At 36.7% G+C, this 23864-nt stretch overlaps 1 protein-coding gene across 1 annotated transcript in view; it reads right to left on the reverse strand.

Annotated features, from left to right (window-relative positions):
* Window positions 1-827: 827 nt before the first annotated feature.
* PCDH7 (protocadherin 7) overlaps window positions 828-23864 on the reverse strand; it is a 425070-nt gene continuing 402033 nt past the window's right edge. The window contains 1 exon segment of the mRNA XM_014463433.2: window positions 828-4050. Within this exon segment, the coding sequence (XP_014318919.1) occupies window positions 3674-4050 (377 nt within the window). The 3' untranslated portion in view covers window positions 828-3673.

The following is a 23864-nucleotide window of genomic DNA, read 5'->3' on the forward strand; positions in this document are numbered from 1 at the left end:
TGAATGTAAGTGCTTTAAAATGTAGGAAAAAGTCCTCTGAAAGTAAACCCTAGGTAGCTGGGAAAATGATGCCTTCCTCCAGATGTTACATACACCTCTGCCTGGGTCACAACAGACCAGCTCCATGATATCCATGCTCATCTTCACGTTTTATGCCCCCCTTAAGGACACAATGTACATTTATCACTGATAACAATATACGGAAAACTACTTAGGTCTTGAGATTTCTCATGACTGTTTCAGAATGGCTGTTGGATTCTTGGCAGTTTCTTCTGCTCTGTGTGTTTTACTTTCCTATTCTCTTATAAATCAGCTTTCTAGAGTGGGTCTCAGCCAGACACGGGCAGTCCCATCTTAGTTCCTCTTTCCATAAAAATAATGCCTCCCTTGTGTTCTGAAACTCAGGCAGCAGGCCAGTCGCAAACCATACAGAAATGATATCTGGAGGTTCAGAATGGTTTCAGATCGAAGCTACAGACGTTGTAAAACACATAAATTTATATAGTTACTCATTAATTTATAAATGTGTCCTAATGTATAGTGCATGCAGAGTTCACTTGAGATCTTTGTGTACAGAAAACAAGTATGGTTGATATCCTGTATAACCGAAACCAAACAGCAGCTAACAGAAAAATAACAACAAGAAGGAAATCAAGAATAGAAATTTGAAATCAATATTTTATCTTGCAAGATGGACTGATTTTACCCCTGATAACATCTTCCTGTGTTACTATGACAATAAATGCTTTAGCCTTCTCGTCAGAAATAAGCAGTCCATAGTAACGCCTTAATTTTGTTGGATGGATGAACGATAGCTAAGACTGGTCCATTATCTGAGTTTGTCAGAAGGCAAATTTTTAATATATTATTTATTATTTTCAGAAAATAAACATGGATAAATATACAGGATCAAAAAAGTTGGGAATAGCCCATTTCCCCTCATTGTCCAAACCCAACAACCATTTTTTTTTTTACCATAACAACAGGTATAAAAGGCACAGTTGCTTATTTTGCATTCACTCATTTATTTATTTATATTTTTTGTTTCCTTTTTTTAAATTTTTTTTCCAAAAGCACTCTATATATGGAGTGGCACCATATTTAACCTATTCAAAATAAAAGTCATACAAACACAAAATATATTTCTGTGTCATGCCAGCTCATTGTATAATAAACATGTTATGATAGCTAATTCTACTAGAATTACTGCGAATACTTACAGTACATGAAATTTTATTCTTTCACACCCATTTTAGTTCTAAAGAGAGGCTCACGAGTTAAATGACAATGACATAGCTGTCCTGAATGTGGTGCAAATGTCATTGGGGAATGTGAATCCGATTAATCTGAAGGTCCAGTATGACCTGTATTAGCTTTATAGACAACAGAAGGGTTTTAAGATAGAGTGAAATGAGCTATCTAATGTTTTCAAGTGTCTCGTGATAGAAAGAAAAAAATGCATTTAAAAAGTTTGAACACCTGTGTTATGCAATTATTTCCTGTAGCGTGCAAGAAAAATATGTATACATTTCATAAGTATCTTTAGAAGTATTTTGTCTTAATAGGTACTTACAGATTATACAAGGCAGAACTGCTTTAATGCAGTTTCCTAACAAATTACTAGAATTGCATCTCTCCATAATGTAAAGAATAATCAAACATGAACATGTTCAATTATTGATATTTTAGTCCAATGGTTTTTTTTGTTTCAATTACACATCCTCTTTCATCCTATTATACACAAACTAACATCAAAATAAAAACTTCACTTAAAAAAATCATAAGGAAATGACTCCAAAAGAACACCCCACCAAACAGAGAAGTGATTTTTCAAAGATAAGCATTTTGATGACCTATAGTGAATTAACAACCTATATTCCAGGCTGCTTCACTTTATAGTCTAAGAAATTCTGCAAAGCATGAAACTACCCAAAGCTATGTCGTTTCTACAGTTTGCTAGAGAGCCATCAAGGCTATGCCTTCACCAGGTTACAGACATTCAGTGATGGGGACTTAGCTCTCCTCCCCTGTGGCCCCCTATTCTGTCCCTAGATGGTCACTTCTGCTGTCTGAATGCCCCAGCTCAATTTCCAATTGCATGAAATCATCCTTTATACAGCAAGTGACTCAAAAATCTGCATATTCTGTGTCTTTATATTACATTGAGGAAAAAAATGCATATTTTTTCAACTTGAGATGTACATGTTGTGAGACATGTTGCTGCCCAGAACTCATCTCTTCCATGTGCAGTCTGGATTTGTTTTAAGACACATATTAAATGACGTTCAAATCGCATTAGTGACAAAGTCAATTAGGGTGTCGTCTTGTTTCAATGTTGTCAATCTCAAACTAGTGTGATACTGCACAGGATTCAAAATTAATGCACTTGTGTTATATAAAAGTGTGCACTGAACACATAAAAAATGCAACTGGTAATTTGAAATGTTGCTAATTGAGACCAGCAAGCATAACCCATCTTCCAAAATGATAATAGTGAAGTTAATTCATCAGACTGCATGCCAATGTATCTTTCTTTCACTCCTTACCAACAAACATGATTTTAAGAAGTAGAATCTTCCCTGATAATGTCTTTTGAAACTAAACCTGAACTTCAACTAATTGCCTATTATAATACCAAAAATACGTCTCATTAATTTTCACTTTTGAACTTTCAAAGAAAATCCATTTTAGAAAGAAAATGCATGTTTTCTGGGGCTGGAGACAATATAAAATAAACGAGTGTTTGAGCGTTTCTGTGCAAGAATGGGTTCGGTGGCTTTTGTTGCTTAATGGATTTCCAAGTCAAGACCAAATCTACTTCATGAATTCCCTGATCTGCTGTACGATCTTTGGCCTTTTAATGACACAATTGTTCCAGTTCCTTGATATTAGTGATGCTTTTCTGAAAAATATACCTATAATGTTTACAAATTATAATTAGTGTAATTGACACATGTGGTCAAGACTGTGTGTATGATTAGAATATCCAGTGAGTGTATGGAACTGAAGTTGACATTCCTGGCTTGAAAAGAACTACCTAGGCCAACTTTGGGACTGCACTCTCTGACTGGGTGTTGTTTCGCTCTCAGTCTTTGATGGAATATTAAAGCCCTGATTTTCCAAACGTGCTTCTTAGAGAGCCCCGTTCAGAAGACTGTGCCTTTAGAGGGACTCGATCACTTTTGAGAGACTGTCTTTCCCAGTGATCAATCCGATTCTGATACTATGTTTAAAATATATATTTTACTTCTACCTCTTTTGACCAGTCAGATGACAGTCGAACGAAATCAAAGTGACTAAAATCATGCTTCCGCTTAGGGATAATGGGAGTGTGTTGTGTTCTGCTAATCAGGCTTATTACCAATGAAGAAACTTGCAACCATCTTTTTTTTTTCTTTTTTCTTTTTTGGGGGGTGGTGGGAAGAGGGTGAGCAGGTGCTGGGAATCAGTGAGGGGGTCAGACATGCAAGTCACAAGGATGGTTTCTACATTGTACATTACGATCAGGCTAACAGTATCCCTAGAGGCCTGGTCTGGAGGCGGGAGGGGCAGGCAGAGCTTTGTCTCTTTGGTAGCCCCCTTTTTCTAACGAACCGGTTTTGCTCTGTAAGGTAGGTTCCTTGCCCCTCATTCTCCTCCTGTGAAGAGAACTCTGCTGTGGCTTCCTTAGCGCCTACAGGTACACTTCTCTTCTAGTGAGAGTGTTGACAGGAGATGGCTTGTACTCCCCCGTTTTGGTGAGGGGAATATCCTCAGGGTTGGCTTCCTCATTTTTGCTGAAACTAGCTGCGCTGAAGGTCTCATAGGATGAGGTCAACTTTTTGTTCAGGAGGTTTCTGTTGCGGTCACCCATGAGGGCGGCCTCGCCATTGGCCAGCTTCTCCTGGCTCCCTCGTTCATCCACAGGCATGAAGGTGGAGAGTTTGGGCTGGCTCTTCTTCCTCTCCGGGGAAGTGCGGACCGGCATCCAGCAGGAGTCCGAGTGGCCGTACTCGTCACACTCACGGGTGCACTTCCCAGTCAGGGCTACATCTGGAAGAGGTCTTGAATCTGAAATTCAAGGACAGGGAGCCATTAAAGTTGGGCCTTCCTCCACAGGCTTTCCTCATCTGTATGCAATTGGAGGGGGAATATATGAATGAATGAATGAATGAATGAATGAATACATATATACACATACATACATATAGTCTGTTCCCTTCTTTAAACACCCTGCAGTTCATTGTCCCACAGAACAGTTTTCATTTCATGTCCATTAAAGATAAGGTTTTGCAAAAACCGATCAATTTAATTGTGTGGAAGAGTCAGGAATTCATGCATCTGTTAACAGGACAGGGATAGAAATAAATAAAGGACATATGGGTATTTGTATAGGTATACATTTTTCCACATGCATAAGGAAAGTTATTAAATCCAAATATATAATATTCTGTATTTGTAAATTATCCCAGGAATCGTGCACTTTCGCCAAATGGATTCCGTCCTGCTTATGCATTATTCATAGAATGCAAATATGCAAAACCTTAAATTTAAAATACATTCTAAAACATCAGGGTGACTCAGAAGTGGAACCTAAATTGACAGCACATGATGTGGTAAAAAAAAAGTAAAAAAATCCAAGTACAAGTAGGTTATGGGTGTGAGCATACTAACAATATCACCACTTCTCCCACCCTAGCCCACCAATCCCCCACCCCCACCATGTCAAATGACCTAATATATACAATATATACGTGCTGTAGGATAATCCTCTGAGTGTTCACACAGAAATACATTTGTAAAGGTGCTTGCTAAATGAAATATTATGTGAAATGCAATGTATTGGGTATATATATATAGTCAAGCTCTTAGAATTTTGATGAAATTGCTCGCATTCCTAATTAATGGTATTGTTGCCTAGTGAAATGGAAAATGTCTTCTATTTCTGTAAGGCTAAGTCATATCTAGAGAGTTCTTAGGAATTAGGATTACAGATGGCAGTTAAGAATTACATACACGTATAATTAAAATCATTATGTGTGTCTGTCTTTGGAGAATAGTTATGGATTTTCTTACTATTACAAATATATATATATATATATATATATTTTTAACAGACTTTGCTTTTGTTTGAGAAAGAGAGAGTGAGAGAGAGAAAAAAAACCTGCTCTACCCAACAGATCGTAAGAAAATAACCTATGGGGTTTTATCTAATATATTTTATAGTTTATTTGTTGTCAAACAAACATAACATGACTGCTCTGATTTATATCATACCATATCATTTTGTTACAAGGCTTGGGACTTAAAAGACTGATGTTTTTTACCTCTGCAAATATATTCACAACAAATGGAATTAGTGAGATTTAAATATACATAATCCCCGTAGCTTCAGTTTAAAATGGAAGAGGAAGTTGCGTAAATTATCCCAAATAAATTTGTATTTTCTGCTTTTGTCTCTCCCAGTGGTTCTCAACCTTCCTAATACCACGACCCTTTAATACAGTTCCTCATGTGGTGACCCCCAACCATAAAATTATTTTCGTTGCTACTTCACAACTGTAATTTTGTTACTGTTATGAATCATAATGTAAATATCTGATATGCAGGATGTATTTTCAGGGGTCGCGACCCACAGGTTGAGAACCACTGCTCCACACCATCCCCTGTAGTTTAACATTATACTCCTATTTTGGCAATCATTTGTATAGGATTTTTATAAGTGTTACTCCGCCAAATCTCCTGTATAAGGCAGTCCAGTGTTGCAAGCAATTTTTCCTTCTGAGATGGATAACTGAAATCTTGACGTTTGTCAGCCCATTGATTTTTGAACCACTGTGGCCCGAGATTTTTATATTGTGTGCTGAGAGTTCCACAAAGAAATGCCAGTGTTCTTTAAAGGAAATCTAGAATACTCCCAAAGGTAAAATGCAAAGGTAATCATATTTTGTACCTGCACATACTGCTATTTGACTTCTAAGTGGGTGGATCCTATTCAATGTAGCATCAAATGAAAAAGCAGTTTCTTATTCATTTCCTTATGCTAAATTCCCTCTGTAGTCTCTCAAACACATATTTTAGATGCATTAAAAAATCAAACTAATGACAAATTTTATGGATTTTTTTTTGTAATCTAGTTAGTTTGGATGAGCAAACTGTGAGTTCTTAGAGAATAGTTCCCATCTTGGGTTACTTTGTTTATCTGAAGCTAACCTAAATACTTTGAAATAGGAAAGAAAAAAAAAGCCTTATACAAATACAAAGTGTAAGATCAGACTACTTTTTACTTTAAACGTTCCTTTTTTTCTTCACTATTTTAATGAGTTAAAATGTTTTCTTCTGCTTTTCTGCTAGTGCCTAGCAAGGAATTTAGCTACCAAAATAGGAACAAATCTCTGTGTCATCTCCTGTAGAAAAGACCTAGAATGGTCTGCAACCATGTCTCTAAGTTCACTTAAGTCTCATACAATATATCACTTTACTTACTGCTTTGGGCATTAATGTGTGTTACGGTTTGAAATTCACATCACCTCATTTTTTTCCTTTGTTTGAGATGAATTTAGAGACAGCTCATCCAGTTGTTAATACGCTATCAACTCTTCTTACCCTGTTGTTTAACATGTGTACTTGAAGTCACAGTAGCTCATAAGAAATCATATTCATTTAGGTTGACTCAATTTCCAATCAACTAGAAGTGAGATACCCTTCAGTGCCTTCCCTTAGCACTTACTTCGCAGTCCAGATTCCTTCCTGCTAACACTGATTTCCGCTTATTGCTGTTAATGAGAAACAGCTCCTCTCCTCTGCCATCAGCCCCAAGTGTGGCTGCCACATCTCTATCCAGCAAGCATGCCTTTTAATAAGGATCTCCTGTCATTTCCAAAGTCAAATTCTTGATTGGGGACCACATTGGAAGTTGACAAGCTTAATTGGCTGAGACATGTTGCAGTGTTTGTCATCAAATTTAGAAAATAATCAAGAAAGGCTAGAAGAGATTCATCACGAGCAATCAGATCTTCCGATCTTGATGATTCAAATAAATCCTCAAAAGACATGCCAATGATGAACAAACGTAGTTTGTATTATGATGCAATTTATTAAAAGGAAGGCCTGAGTGGAGAAGTATCTTTCTGTATTTCTATATTTTCTTATAGTGATTATGTAAGCATATTGCATAGACCTTTAAAAGCATGAAGGTTATATAAGGTCTTACAGAATCATCAAGTACACTTCTTTTCATAAAATACATATCGTAAAATGTCTTATTTTGGGTGGGATCATAGACCTTCCACAACGAGTAATCCTTAGTGTTTCATGCTTTCTCTGCAGGATGTGCTTTTCATATCTGAGAACTTTATTTCGTGCTTTTGTCTTCTATTATTCCCTTTTACTTTGACAAGACTAAAGATGGAAAAGTTAGTTACATCTCTTGTTACCTGGAATGGAGTGTCAGTTAAACATGCAAGATGGTCTATATTGAAATATAATGGTATTGTCTGTCAGCAGTTACACAGCTGAGTCAGCTCCTCAAAGCCCACCCCAACTCAATCCTATCATCCCCGAGAAGACTGGAAGTAGAAATGGCATTCAGTAGACCCTGTCATTGCTTTTAGCGTTGTGTTCTCTATTCTTACCTAGTTTTGCTTTTACTATGATCTTCAAAACATTCTGCAGAATTAAAGTCTTTTTTTAGATATAAAGTTAACTTCCCCCTTGAAAGCACATGGTTTTAAGCCATCATTAATAACAGTCACTCTAAAAACAACTTATATAAAGCACTTTGCACACTTCATGTCTTTTACTTATTATCATAACCAAAAAGCCAGGAGGATCGAAGCAGTGAGGGGTCCAGTCTATGAGGGAGCTGAGGCCAAAGAATAAGTGTTTTGTCTTTTGCTTTATTGTGCCTTCTTAAAATATAACAGCTGAAATATTTAGAGGTCAATTACAGGCATACAAAAAAGCTACAGTCTCTAAAGGAAGAGAAAAACATATCTGAACAGCACAGGAAATAGATACCTCAAAGTCATAGATTTTACTACTTAATTAAAAATGTGGCACAACCTTCCTAAAACTATATATTTCCTAAAGTAAAATACGTTATAACTAATGTAGGACATCAAGTTCTTTCTCTAAAAAGATGTATATTTGTTCTTAAAACACGTAGATGAGAGGCTAATGGGAAGATGCTGCTACCATCACCTCAACAAGAAGCGACAGACAGACAAAATGTGGAAGATTCATTAGAAATAACAAGGAAAGCCAAGATTCAGAGAGGCATTTAATGTTTCCAGAAACTGTCCTACATGATTCAGAAACCATTAGGGGCATCGTTATTATAGGAAAGCACTGGAATTGTTTAGACAGCTCTACATGACTTAGGGTTTTCATACTCTTGAGTTATGCATTCTGCTAGAATCCTGGGCACACACTCCACTTCAGGCCCTTGGTTTGGGACAGAAGATACAAGGATATTTCTGTTTCCTAAAAGAAGGCATAAATATGTAGCATTTAGTGTTAAAATATTTCTGGTGAATTTTTTTTAAAAAAAACACCTCAGATACTTAAAGTTTATATACATCCTTTGCTTATTTGCTTAATATATAAATTACTGAATTCTCCTAACATCTATAATAATAAAAGCATAATATACTAATTAGACCAGAACATCCTTCCAGATGACCTTCAGGATGAAGCTGGGGCTGCAAGGGAGACCTGGGTCCCGGGTGCCAGAGGGAAGCTGGTGCCGGGAAGGAAGGCCTACTCTTGCATGAATTTCATGCATCAGGCCTCTAGTCTGAAATAAATGGGTTGTCAGTCAACATGTAGGCATCGCAGGTATTCACATCATCCTACAATCTGTTCAAAATTTTTCAAATGAAAAATTATGACATTCTATTCTTTTGGGGAGGAAAAATATATATGGGCAACTTTTTTCCTTTCTAAGTTATTTATTTTTTCTTTTCTACTTCCCAACTTCCTGTCATATGACTTCTTTTTCCAGAGGCAACCCTAGATTCTGGTGAGATTTGGTGGACTATGAAAAAAGTTTTATGAAAGAAAATAATTGGCAATGGTTTTCCAACAAATATTTAAACATTGACCTTCTTTAGTTCAAATAAAAAATATCTTGTAAGAATTAAATAAAATGCTTTATTTTAAACCAGCTGTCAGAAAATGATTTCTGTGTTGCAAGTTTGATCCCAGGCCTGTTTGGCCATGTGTGGGAGGCAACAAATCAATGTGTTTCTCTCACATTGATGTTTCTCTCTCTCTCCCCTCTTCCGCTCTCTCTAAAAATAAGTGAAAAAAAAAACAAGTATCCTTGGGTGAGGAGTCACAATAACAACAAAATTAGTTACTTCAGGTGCACCATCCTTATCCATAATTTAGTAATCAAAATACCTTGGAAACCAAAAGTTATTTTTTTACAAAAATTTACAACAAAACCGGTCTTCAATACAAGGCTATTTTTCATCTTTATTAAATTTACATAGTCTGAATATTTATGTTTCATTATGGAAATAGTATATTTAATTAAGGACTCCATATCATACTGTTCTGGATGCTTAAAAATAATATATGAAACATGCATATTTTCTAAAACATGAAGGATTCTGAATTTTGAGATATACTTGGCCCCAAGGGATTTGAATAAATTATTTTGTAATTAATACTAACCATCAATCTAAAGAACACGTATTTTGAGTAACTTTTCCAGTGGTACTAATGGGTTTATGCCGATAGAGTTGCAATGGACCAGAGCTACCATCCATTTAGGAAAACACACTAGCCACCATGTCCTGGTTACTTTAAGTCCAGGATCTCCTAATACTTAACACTTAGTAAGACTTTGCCAACAAAGACTGATTGAGTCTGTGTTATTATGTTTGCTCAAAACTAAAGGGCAAATACTCTATTATTTGCAGTTATCTTTACAACCTAAACAGATCAACCTCACAATTAATCATTTTCACTTGAAAAAAAAAAGTGGTTTCCTGGCTTGCTATCTTATTTTGCCTGACACAAGAAGGAGTTCCATTTTAATGATATGTCAGAAATTAGCAGTAAACTAACCTAAGACTAAGAGGTTGAATATAAAAAAAGACAACAAAAAGCAAGGCAAATCCGAAAATGCCATGCATTCCTCATACATCAAAAATACTGAAACAAGCCATCCAGCACACAAGCAATGCAGATTTCATGATATCGGTATGTATGTGATTGTTGTACATTGCAACGTGAGCACAGAAATCCCTCTAATCTCCTTATATACCCCCTTCGCAATGTGACCACTGCTCCTGCCCTCGCCATGGGATTCTAGTCCTGCATGCCTTAAAGATGCCTGGCTTTGACCACTACAATGTAGCAGAAATAACCCTGTGCTATTTCCAGACTGGGTCTCCAGAGGCCTAACAGCTCCTTCTTTTGCCCTTAGAACCTGAGACCTGGATCCTGAGAGAGAGCATGATCTAGTTTCTTTGAAGATCAAATGCTGTTTGAGAAGGAGATTCAGCTGTCCCAGCAGAGCCTACCCCCAGCCAGCGCTCCAGGTGACTACAGCCAAATGAATGAGCAAAACTAGCTGAAGGACTGTGCAGCCGATCTACAGAAATGTGCCAAGTGATAAATCTTTGCTCTTTGCCGCCCCCAAGTTGTGCCCATTTGTTTGTGTTTGTTTGGGGGTGGGGCGGGGAGTGGGGAGTGTTGAAGCAGTAATACATCACTGAGCTAATGATCATGAATGTTTTGTATTATCTGCAATGAACAAATGGCTCCAAACAACAGCCTGAGGTCTGAAAACAATATATTCTACTTCTTTCATGGCTCCTTATCACGAGTAAGAAACTGACCAATATTCCTGAAAGTAGAACACTTTAAAACAACATTTTTAATGATTAAGCACATTTAAATATATATTTTTATTGACTTAAGAGAGGAAGGGGGAGGTGGGAGAGAGAGAGATAGAAACATCAATAGGAGAGAGACTCATTGATTGGCTACTTCCTGACCTGGAATGGAACCATGACTTCTGGTTCATAGGTCGATGCTCAACCACGGAGCCACGCAGGCCAGCCAAGAGATTAAGCACATTTAAATAAGAAGTTCAAGCTGAGGGCTACCACAGAAAATTCTGGAAATTCTGGTCTTGTGATTGCAGGATTTTACTGTGTTAAACCTGCCAGTGCTCTAGTTCAGGCTGACACGCCAAGACAATATTACAATGTTTAAACATGTTTGAAAGCATCAGCAACTTTCCTCCATACCTTAGGCTAAACTCAGCTAAATAGCAATTGAATGTCTCTCAAAAAGCCTGTCCTGCCCCGAGCTTAGACACTGTCACTGTGAATGTGGCATTATCACACACAGTGGAGACCTTGCAGACCCGCACGCCATGTCTCAGGCAGTCTTGCTGAATCAACTCAAACACGAATCTGCTGGTTGGCACGTGAAAACTGCATGACAGCAGAAAAATGGCTGGTGACTGCTTGGGAGCAATAAGTTTATGCACATCGGAGATGGGGCTTCACTTTGATTTCTCTCTCCGCCTACTCAAAATTTGAGGCGGTGGTGAAGGCAGTGCTAAGGGAGCAGAATAGAAGGAGAGGAAGTGCTGGAAATAGGAAGTCACTCCAATATTGATCAAAGGAGTTGATAAAATCCAGAAACAGACTGGGGACCTTTATTTCACAAGTAAGCAATTGATTATTCCACTGAAAGTAGAACCACTTCTGGGCTTTTTTTGGTAATTCATATTTATTTCCTACTTTAATAATCATAACTTTCATGATTTTCCTTTAGTCTCTTGGGTTTTCTTATATTAGATATTATTTGCTTAGAATGTCATAGACTTTAATAATCTGATGAAAACTAAAGTATTGCCTTTCTCCATAAATGCAGATAATTTATGCAGTACCCAAATTTGTATAAAATTTCAGTGGATTTCAAGATACCTGAGTTAAAGTTGGAAGTTTATACTTTGAACCACCTGGTGAATGGGAGATGGAAAGCTGTATTTTTATACTTTGTTGTTGTTTTTTTTTTAATCTCTCTTAAAATTAGAATGAAAAGTTAAGAAATAGTGTGGCCACTCTGGCTCAGTGGTTGAGTGTTGATTCTCAGTCAGGGCACATGCCCAGCTTTTGTGCTTGATCCCCAGTAGGGGGTGTGCAGGAGCCAGCTAATCAATGATTCTCTCTCATCATTGGCATTTCTACCTCTCCCTCCCTCTTCCTTCCTCTCTGAAATCAATAAAAAACAACAACACATATATAGATATATTTTTAAAAAGAAATATTTAACAATTCAACAACCATCCTTGAAAAATATAAATTACATGTTATAAACTAATTGCCCTTCAAACAGTGAGAAAAACATTAAAAAAAATTATAAAACATATATTTAGAGGTAATGAATATAATTTAGTTTTGATAACTAACTTTTTAGGTAGGTCATTTGAAGCCCAAATCTAAAAGCTTTCAGAACTTATAAGGCTTTGTATAAACAGCAAATTAATGCTCAGAGATGGACTTAACTGATTGCTGAGCACCAATTTAAAAACATGTTTCCTTTCCTAAAAACTAAATCCAGAATTTGCTTCAAACCAGTGTATTGCATTGCTAGCAATGTATTTATCATAAGAAGAGAGATAAATTGATGAATTCTTGTAATCATGAAAGATTATACAAGAATAAAAATGTCCACATGAGGTGTTTTGTTTGTTTCTTTTTCTTTTCTTTTCTTTTTCTTTTTTTTTTAGTTCATAATATGAGTTAGTCACTATCTGTTGGTTTCACTGTAAAGTATCAGTTACAGTGGGTACCACTCTAGTTGCAAGTATCAATTTAAAGCCACTGTCCAGTAATGGTCCAAATCTTCAACATTTTTATTATTGGCCATAATGTTGTAGAATGTATATCTCATAATAAATATTAATATTGCCTGTAGGAATGGATGTTTATTCGAAAAGTAGTACATAAAGTCTCTATTCACTTTAAAAATATTATCTTTGGCTTGTAGTCTTCAAGGCAGTACCCATTTTATCTTTGCTTTCCTACACAACACATAACAACAAAAAAAGGAAAACTGAAATATTTCAATTACTAGATAATATTTTCTCAAATTTTCTTTCCTCCAATAAAACAATGGAAAAACATTTTTTAAGTAAATGAGAAGTTAAGCACTCCTGTAATAAGTAGCCTGTATTATGTATCTAAATACTTAATGCAAATACGTTAATATTACAAGTTAATTCCGTATTTGGGGTTGTGTTAAGGAGGAAGAGAAACAATGCAGTAGCCGTATATGATATAAGGTTTTCTAGGTATTTTTCTATGTATTATTTTACGTGAAAGTCTAAAATGAACTATGTTAAAGCTCAAATCATGCATAAAATAGAAATGTAATTACTTTGTACAGAGAGGCAAATCATTGTAATTAAAATGTGCTGAAGGAGTAAATTAATTTTTTTTTAATGTGGCAAAAATCACGGTACCCATTCATTTTCTCCTTCAATGTAGGAATCCTGAGGAACTAGACAATTATTCTAATGATATGGCCATTTTCAAAACACATTATCAAACCTTTTGCATGGGATTACCTATTGAAAGATTTCACCGGTCATCCAGAAAAGCCGATCTGGTGGGAAAGGCTCCTATGATAACAACAAGCTGTGTGTTAACAGAATTCCATCCGTTGCTCTGATTTGGGAGAAAGACAAAGAGTTCCACCTTTTGTTCCCTACTAAGGACAATTTCATGAAAGCATTGAGTTCTGACATGCTATTGAGGGATGAGGCTCTGAAAGCTTTTGGTAGGAGCTGCAAAACCATTTCTGGGGAGAGTTTTAAAGCAGTGGAATGCAGACCCCTACCTCTAGTCAATAAGTTGCTCAGTCGAAACTAAAATTGGCAATCACAATTAGCACCAAAAGAGTGTTAGAGTTTGGGAGTGCAGAGCAGTGTTTAAAAAAAAGAAAAATGAACAGGAAGGAAATGACCTCTGGTGACTAGCAAAGAGGACTCAATGAGTGAGTAAAGTGGGAGAAATCAATGAAGCAACGCTGGATCCGTTGGCTGCATTGATTTCTGCTGCTCATTGAAATGCTTTGCTTTATTTACTTCCGATGTCTTCGGCGAGTGGCAGAGTGTCACTGTTGAACCTCCCCTGGAGCCTGTGATGGGCAGAGACACAGGCTCTGGAGCTCCTCTCATGCCTGCATCATACCTGCCCATGCTACATGGCTGACACTTCAGGACCCGTCCTCACACTGCTCGCACTCATGCCGCTCCTACAACCTAGCTGTGATGGGCAGAGTAATGGTGCCCCATAAAGATGTTTACCTTCTAATCCTCAGAACCTGTGAACATGTTAGGTTATGTGGCAAAGGGGAATTAAGGTCTCAGATGCTATTAAGGTTGTTAATGAATGGATTTTAAAATAGGGAGATCATAGGGGTCTAGACTCCAAACCAGGGAATGTGGGCAGGATCTCAAAACTGGAAAAGGCCAGGAAACAGACATTCCACTCAAGCCTCTAGGACAAAATGCAACTCTGCTGACACTGATTTTAGCTTGGGGAGGCCCACGTCAAATTTCTGATCTATGTAACTGTAAGTGAATAGATTTTGTTGTTTTAAGACACTAAGCTTCTTTTCTCTTTTTAAAATATATTTTTATTGATTTCAGAGAGGAAGAGAGAGGGAGAGAGAGATAGAAACATCAATGATGAGAGAGAATCACTGATCAGCTGCCTCATGCGCACCGCCTACTGGGGATCGAGCCTGCAATCCGGGCATGTGCCCTTGACCAGAATTGAACTTGGGACCTTTCAGTCCACAGACAATACTCTATCCACTGAGCCAAACCAGCTAGAGCAAGACACGAAGTTTCTGGGAATTTGTTACAGCTGCAGTAGGAACCTACTACACATTCCCAGCAATTTTCTGGTCAGAGAAAGGGACAGTGTAGACTTGGTGCATTTGCGCATTCCTACCGGTATTTCATCCGTTAGGGGAAATGGCATGGACAAACTTTGATTTTCAAAGTTCCCATTGAATCATGTTTACCTAAGTTTTCAGAATCCACTCGAGAATTTTCATGTCCCACTTTTGAAAAATTTTCTTCACCCTAGTATGTAATTGTCCACCTTGTTTGTTTACGGCCAATCAACAAAGTTCAATTTCTTTTTTGTCCAGGAAACTGTTAACAGCTCATTTTTCGGAGTGACAACGTCTTCCTCCTCGCGCCCTCAGTGATAGCTGTCTCTGAGGCTATTAACAAAGAAACCATTGGAAGCTGTTCTAAATTTGGATAGTGTGATTCTCAAGAAAAGACAGAAAGTGTGGCATAACATCTAAGAAGTGGAGACAGGTTCCAGCACACAGCCCAAATAAGGCTTTTTTTATTTTTTATCAGATTTATGGTGCTTTTGTGACTTCTGGAATGTGTTAAGTGTCACGTTGGTTTGTTTAGCCTGTTTTCCTCCTAGTGGTGTGCAGGAAAGTGTCTAATAAAAAGCATCCGTAGGGTTATTTTAAGAATAGTAAGTACAGCCACCAGGCTCTCCCTAGTTTAACACCCTCTATTATACATTTCAGCGTACATTTTAAATTCTGTATTTTCACACGGAAGGCCCTTGGGGATCTGGATCCTGCCTACCTCTTAACCCTTATCTCTTTCCATTCCTATGTGCTCCCATTTGCCACTTCAACACACCTAACTAACGTGGTTGCCATTTCTAGAAAGCCTCTTGCTGTTCTGGGTCTTGCTGATAGACATGCGTTGCTTCCTCTGTCTGTCCCCCACAAATCTTTCATGATGGAGTTTGGGGATGTCTCATGTAAGATTTGGCCATGGAAGAAGTGCAATTCTGATTTTTCTTTGTATCTGCTCAGGGAACAAGTTCCAGAGGCAAAAGAAAGGCCATTGGAACTTAGGAGAAAGAGAGAAGCAAGGAAAACATGCCTGAGGGGAAAGGTAACTCCTATGACAGGATTCATAAATTACTTAATTGTGAACTCTGAATCCTAGTACCACGCCAGACATGTACTCAATAAGCACCTTTTCAGAAGATGAATCAAGAACATGGTACAGAAACAGACTGCATGTCATCCTCGACAATTATGGATTATGTAGAACTTCAGGAGTGCTTCACGTGGAAGGATTATAATAACCTTTCTTCACTGTAAATGCGATGTAATTAGCCAAGTGGAGGAAGGGAAGGGCTTTATTGTTATTGTTATTGTTTGGTATGTGCAGATCTGAATGAACTCCATCACTCACTCTTTTTTTGTTGTTGTTGGTTAATCCTCAACCGAGGATATTTTTCCATTGATTTTTAAAGAGAGTAGAAGAGAGGGGGCGAGACAGAGAGAGAGCCATTGTCAGAGAGACAACATTGATTGGTTGCCACCCACACACAGCCTGACCAGGGCTGGGATCGAGCCTGAAACCGAGGGACATGCCCTTGACTGGAATTAAACCTGGGACTCTTCAGTCCCTGGGCTGATGCTCTAACCACTGAGAAAAACTGGCTACCGCATCACTCACTCTTCTTACCCTCTTTCAGGGTCTGTCCTATAATCTCTTTAGTTAAGATTTGCTTTCTAACAGAACAATGAATTTGATTGAAATCTGTAGATATTTCATAGAACAAAATGCAGTCCTCATATTCATTCCGGGGCAGGGGTGGGGTCAGTGTAGGTGCTAAGAAAAAGTCAAATGAGAAAATCCTATACTTAGTGGTCACAAGGCTACACATATGTACTAATTTGTTAAGTTTCTTTGCTTATGGATGGTATAAATCGTTAAAGATATTTTAGTGTTGTGAAGACCTGTGGTTGGAAGTTATATAAATCTTTCAATAATAAACTTGGAGAGAAAGTTATCTTTTGCTTATATACAGCTTGTATCATAGAAGAAAAATTTCAAAACGTGGAGTCATGAAGGGAAGGTGTTCCATGCAATAGAACAGATGAAAAGCAGAAGGTTCTCCTCTCATTCTTGTACATAATATGGGTGTGTCCTAATGGGAACTATCGCAGGCAACGGGCCAACCTATCTCAGTTCAACACATTTTATTTGGTCTTTGGTAGCAACCTAATGGATGTTAAATAAGTAGCATCATGGGCATTTTATTTTTATTTTATCTTTTAAAATTTTCTATTGCCATTTATCCCCTCTATACACTCTTCCACCCACATCCATCCCCCACCCCTACCCCTGAAATCACCACACTGTTGTCCATGTCCAGGATCATGGGCGTTTTAGATCAGTGATTTCAGAACAAAGGGTCATGATCCACTAGTTGGTGGTTGAACCCACTGAGGCAGTCAATCATTTCACAACATGATCACATTATTTTGTGAAAATGTGGTTGAATTTTTAAATATATGTCTATATATTTATATGTGTGCACTTGGTTCCTATATAAAATGAATTATTAAGTTCTGAGTCACACTGAAAAAGATTAAAAGCCTATCATTGAAATTGTATCACATGGAAATCTGTGTGTCTTGGCTATTTCTGAGAAAGCTGTATATTGTATGATATTTAATAAAAAAATATGATGATAATATACTCACAATGTCATGTAAATTTTGAATTGTACTTTTAGCTGTCATTTCAAATTGTACTTCAGAGACTAAATTTTATCCTTATTAAAAAGGAATTTAGATACCTCAAGAATGAGAGTTAGTCACAGCCTCAACAACCACTTCAGGAAGTCTACTGTAAATATAATTTCTTACCTTGAGACATTCTGAATTTACAGTTAATTCCCTCTAGATTCCAATTTTCTAGAATTACATGTAATTGTCATGAGCCTTCTCATAATCCACTTAAATCCTGATAGATTTTGATTTATTTCAATCAGCAAATGGCAACAGACCCTTTAAAAAAGAACTCAAGGTGACTTCTTAAAGTCCTATAGACATTAGAATGTAGGACACACTATGCCATCTAATTGTGCTGCTGGTCTAATGCCTAAGTATTAATCTGTCACATTGTCAAATTACATACTGTTAATTTTTTTTTTTTTAGTAAAACATGTCTGCACTTAACAAACTGATAGTGTAAAAAATTCAGGAGTGTAATTAGCATGTCATCTTTTCCACCGATGACTTAAGAAAAGCATGAATCAGAGCTTAACAATCAGCATACTTTCATAGAGAATCGTGGCAAAATTATGAGACAGCAACAATTCAAAGAAAGGGAGTATAGTGAGATTAGCAGACGGTGACGATCAACTATCTCCACCATCTGCCACACATGCTCTTTATTTAATTCTCTTTTTTTTCAATGTTTTCAGCTTTGATTTTGCCAGCAGTGGGCATCACATAGGAAAACAGGTTTCCTGGTATAAACAGATTCTCCCATGTGTTCAATGAATTAGCTTCACTGGCGATTCTGCAGCTCTTAGGCAAAGAGGACCGGCTGGAAGGTATTAATTATAGCAAGCTTTTGTGTCCTGGCCAGTGTTTTGTACAATTCAAATGAATCAATCCTCTAAGAAACAAAAAGGATGACACAACAAGCCTTGCAACGATGGAAATCATCACTAAGGCATATGCTATAGGAGTTTCCTTTAAATGACATACTTCAAATGTACATGTCCTGTTTTAACCACCGGACTGGACGCTGTGAGTGCTTAAGTGAATCATTCGATGGGAACTTTGCTAATTTGTTTGTCAGCCTCCTTTGGTTGGCAAATAAGCTGAGGACTGGTGGAATTGGGATTTGGATGGCAGACATGGGAACTCAGTGGAAATTTCACTACGGAGAGAAAATAAGAACAGATAAACTCTGCTTCACAGAGCTGGCAGGAAGCCTCCAGGTTCAAGGAAGATAGGTCTCACTTTTGTGGTAACATAACTGCAAAATTATATTCATTCATTCATTCACTCGTTCAATAAATAGTGATACTTCTGGCACTATTCTAAAACTTTACATGCATTAATTCATTCAATTTCCTCAGTAACTCTTGGGACAAGATGTATATTACTCACATTTTACAAATGAGGAAACAAAGACACAGGGAAGTCAAGTGAATGACCTAATAGTTTGCATCTAGTAAGGGGTAGAATGAGATTGCAAACTCAAGCCATCCCACTTCAGAGTTGTGTTCTTAAACCATTATTCCATACTACTTCTCAATCAACAACACATTAATGGACTGTAAACTCATGTCATATGTTTGCAAAAAAAATCATCTTTGCCTAAGATGAATTAAAGCAGAAAAGTATTTCCCTATTCATAGAAGAAAAAAGTTGGAAAAAGCGGTGCCCCTAGAGGTCAAAACTAGTAGGAATTTCAACAGTCTGCTTGAAACAAGGGGAATATTTTTAGCTTGAACAGACAGAAAGGTAAAAACTCAAGAAGTGTGTGTGTGTGTGTGTGTGTGTGTGTGTGTGTGTGTGTGTGTAGATTCCAGGGCCAGAATGACTTTGGGATTGTTTTCCTTCAGGGCTTTCTTTCTTTTTTTTTTTTCTTTCTCACAGCTGTCCCTCAGTTAGTTCTTGAAAGGGATGAAGAATTTTATATTAAAATCAAAATAGGAGACTAAATTACTGTGTTGGTAAAAGCCTCAAACTTCTACTATTATTAAAGCCATATTCAGCAAAAAAAGCTTCATCTTTACATATAGGTTTATTTTTAATTCTCCATGGCAGAAAGACACCTCAATTTTGAGGTTTTGGGATCACTGTCATTCCCCAGAAAGAAAAGCCATGTTTGGAAACCACAGCGCGCTGGGCTGCACTTCTGAGCACGGGGGTTGCTGAGCCACTCCTTGGTGAACTGAATGCGAGAAGTGGAAATAAATGCTTTAAGAATAGAAAAAAGAAGTATGGACAGTTATTTCTGGCAAACAAAGCATCAAAGAGATTATGTAGGGTTGGTTAAATTGGGGAAAAAATGACTGACTGTACTGATTTCTTAAGAAAAAAATGAACACAAAGCAACACCTGGGCTATACTTATCCAACTTGATTCTCTGTGTTAACCTGGTAATTAATATCCGCATTTTTAATTTGTGAGAATCTATAGCTGAAATCCATGAAGCTGAGATTTAATTTGTGGGAATAATGAAAAGCTATCTATACTACAAGTAAATTAGTAAAATGAATGGTGCCTTCAAGTACATACATTTAGATACCTTGAATTTTTCATAATTTTGTCTTAGGCCACAAAAGCCATGGGACCAAGCACCGTGTAAATCTAACTTTCACTTGTGAATACCTTTACTTGAATTTCTCTTAATTGGAAAGAATCAGTGAATCGGAGTGATTTTAATACACTGGAATCTGAGCAGAGGATGTCTGATTTGAGTCCAAATTCCGTCAGTTATCAGCAATGGATCCTTGAGCAAGTTACTGAACTATCTCATTGGGTAGTTCTGAGGATTAAATGAGAGAATGGACATTAAATGCTTGGCAAAATCATCTACACATAGAAGCACTTAATATATGTTTCTCCTCTTATCACAACTATTGTTCTAACTACTCTTCTACATAATTTTTCTACACTTATATTTGGATGGTAGAATATTGATTCTAAAATACTGAAAATCATATATTTTCACTCAATGTCCTGTTTTCTTAGAATAAGCTAAAGTTATCAAAACCATAAAATTTTAGAATATTTACCAATTCACTACAGGAAAATAGTTTTCATATATGAAAGATTATAGATTCATGTATTTCTATTAAAAATGATAGTGTCAAAAAACATGCGTATCATTTAAATAAATCCCCATAAGAGTAGATAAAAAGTACAACTTCTAATGTTGTTTATTTTTAAATTATTTAAATTAATAAATGTTTAAAATGCATATTACAATAAGCTTTGAAGAATAAATGCAAAGTATTTAACTTCAAAGATTAGGTGAATGTAAATTAATGATTCTTCTCTCCACATTGTATTTTATAATTAGTAGCTGTTGAAAGTTAAGTGAAACTTAATCTATTGTGACTTGCAGGTATATAATAATAAAGGCTATAAATAATAATTAGCACTCTGTCATCTACTTAACCAGGTATAATCTCTCATTTCCCCCAAAGAAACAATTTTTACATAATTACTATTTTGTACATTTTAAAATCTTTTTTTTTTTACTGCTTAAATACTAATATGCTTTTTCCCCCATAGAGAGACATGAAAAGATGGCTAAATTGAGAAATTTAAAAAGAACATGTGCCTTCAATACAATATAATCTCTAAGCTATTACTTGGGTGCACTTTGCAATTAGATCAACATTTTAAAAATAATTTAATCTAAACAGATCAGAAAGTACAAGAGGTGCAGAATACCAGTTAATGTGCCTTAAATGGTCCTCAAAAAGAGGGGGAAAAGTTAAGAAACAGCTTCCTGCTCTGCATGTTAACTAGTCTAAATAATGCAGGGCTTAAGTGCAAAAGCAAGAGAATTTAAAAGGGAAAACAAGTATCTTGAGACGACTTGTCTTTTAAAGTAACTGTCAAGGAGAACTTGCCTCTCTGAATAAAAGCTATCAATGACTTAAGGGACTCATTTACCCTTTAGGCTGTATTAAGAAGTGTCATTGAACTATTAAAACTGTTGTCCAGTCAGAATAAGGACTAATTATCTGCTCATGAGATGCCTACACGGCTTCCAAAGAACACACAGGGATTTGGCAGGATTAAATACATTTAGAATTGCAGTCAGGTTGCGGAATCAGAATGAGGTGATCTGAAAAGTATGACTAGTCATACATTATTCATGAATACGAGAAAACCAGTCAAATAAAATATGCTGCTCATGGTGTGTCCAGATAGTTAGGACTAAGTATTCCAAAGTAGTCAGTATCCGACTGGCTTTGAGATAAAAAAAAAAATTCTGGATAAATAGTGATTCAGGTGTAATAACAATAATATTGGATATTTAACCCCAGGGCTACCAACCAAGAAGCAGAAGCACTATGAACTTTCTCCTGCTGGGAAAAATATAATTAAATTTGCTATCTTGTAGAAAATGAAAGAGATTCACATTTTGTTTCTTTTTCTTCTTACAAAATGGAACTACTTACAGATGATTCTCCAAGCCACTATCATCACTCTAGATTAGATTATTTTCAACTAAATCGGAGTAACTTAAAATAAGTAAATTTTTATGAGAGACATGTCTTCCCCTTCCCCTGATCTTCCTTAAAATAAAATGTTCAATGTTGCTCCTACTTGGAGTTTAGAAGTGTTTTTCTACATATACGGAAAGCTAACAACTACTAGTTCTCAACTAATAATCTTATTTTTCTGGCTGTATTTTATTTTTTAAATATTTTTCTATTGATTTCAGAGAGGAATGACAGATAGGGAGAGAGAGAGATAGAAACATCAATGATGAGAGAGAATCATTGTTTGGCTCTCTCCTGCACACCCCCCACTAGGTATCGAGCCTGCAACCCGGTCATGTGCCCTTGATTGGAATGGAACCGGGGACCCTTTAGTCCGCAGGCCAACATTCTATCCACTAAGCCAAACCAGCTAGGTCCTGGCTGTATTTTAAAAGATCCAATAACATAAAATGTCCACAGAGATAAAATATCTCAAGCATCCGCAGAATATTACCCTGCTGCTTGCTATAAACCAGCAATATCTGCATTAAATAAATAAATTCTTAAATTAATTATTCTTGAATTTTTAAGCAATCATTTAGAGACAACAGCCTTTCTAATTTGTTCCTTTCCAGTTAAGGAAGCAAATCATAGCCATTGATATTTTTATCCCCCTCTTCCTGCCTTCCTAGTGCTATTATGTTATATTAAAAAAAATAGATAGCCTGCTAATTCATATGCTTTCCCCTCACCTCAAATTTATCTTCAACAAACATTTGTTCAACCTGAATTGAGTTTGAAAATGTCTGTTTCCCTCTTCTAGCATCTGGACATAAAAATGAGGACAATGTGTGTGAAGGACATTACATCCCAAAGACATATCTTTATCTTGGCGTGGACCTGTGAAGCATGATCATGTGCTGATTATACTAAGCACACCAACCTTCATTAAGATATATAGCTAAGCTGTCTTGATGAATAGCCTGCATTTATCCATGGAGAGTGGTAAGGCAAGCTTCAGGCACACAGAAGGCTATATAAGCATAAGCTATCATCATCATTCTAATCATCATCATAGGAATGGATTATTCCGTGTGCCTGGCACAATTAGGGACCCTTTTTCTACTGACTGAGAAGAGAAACAGGCAAGTGCTGTGCCCACTGTCTAAAACATAATCTGGAAAGGGAAAGGGGTATAAAAAAATTTGGTTAACCTGGGGATCCTAGAGTACACCTACCCACTTTCTAATGCTACCACTTACTGTATGGACTTGTGCAAGCTAATTAACCTAGCCTGACCCCTGCCTCTCTACTCACTTCTAGGGCTATTGTAAAGAATTAACAGGATTCTGCACCTCAAATTCCTAGATATGTGCATATAAGTTTTCAATAAGCATGTGCATAAGTAGGAAATAACAAAGAAATAAAGGAAGTCTGGATCTTGATTTTGTCATTTATTCTTTCCATTTGTACCTAATTACTTTTCAGTGAACATATGGTAAACATAACATAGATATTGAAAAACTATAAAGAAAAAATAGCCTAGTATGGCACAGTGGTTGAGTGTGGACCTATGAACCAGGAAGTCACGGTTCAACTCCCAGTCAGGATATATGCCTGGGTTACAGGTTCGATCCCCAGTAGGGGGCGTGCAGGAGGTAGCTGATCAATGATTTTCGCCATGTTTCTATCCCTGTCTCCCTTTCCCTTCCTCTCTGAAATCAATAAAAAAGATATTTATTTAAAAAATAAAAAAAAATAGAATTAAATAATGTCTGAAAGTCAGGAAAGTGGTAGAAAAGTTAAGGGTGAAAAAAG

This window comes from Myotis lucifugus, unplaced genomic scaffold, assembly GCF_000147115.1.
Source record: "Myotis lucifugus unplaced genomic scaffold, Myoluc2.0 scaffold_209, whole genome shotgun sequence".
Lineage (NCBI taxonomy): Eukaryota > Metazoa > Chordata > Mammalia > Chiroptera > Vespertilionidae > Myotis > Myotis lucifugus.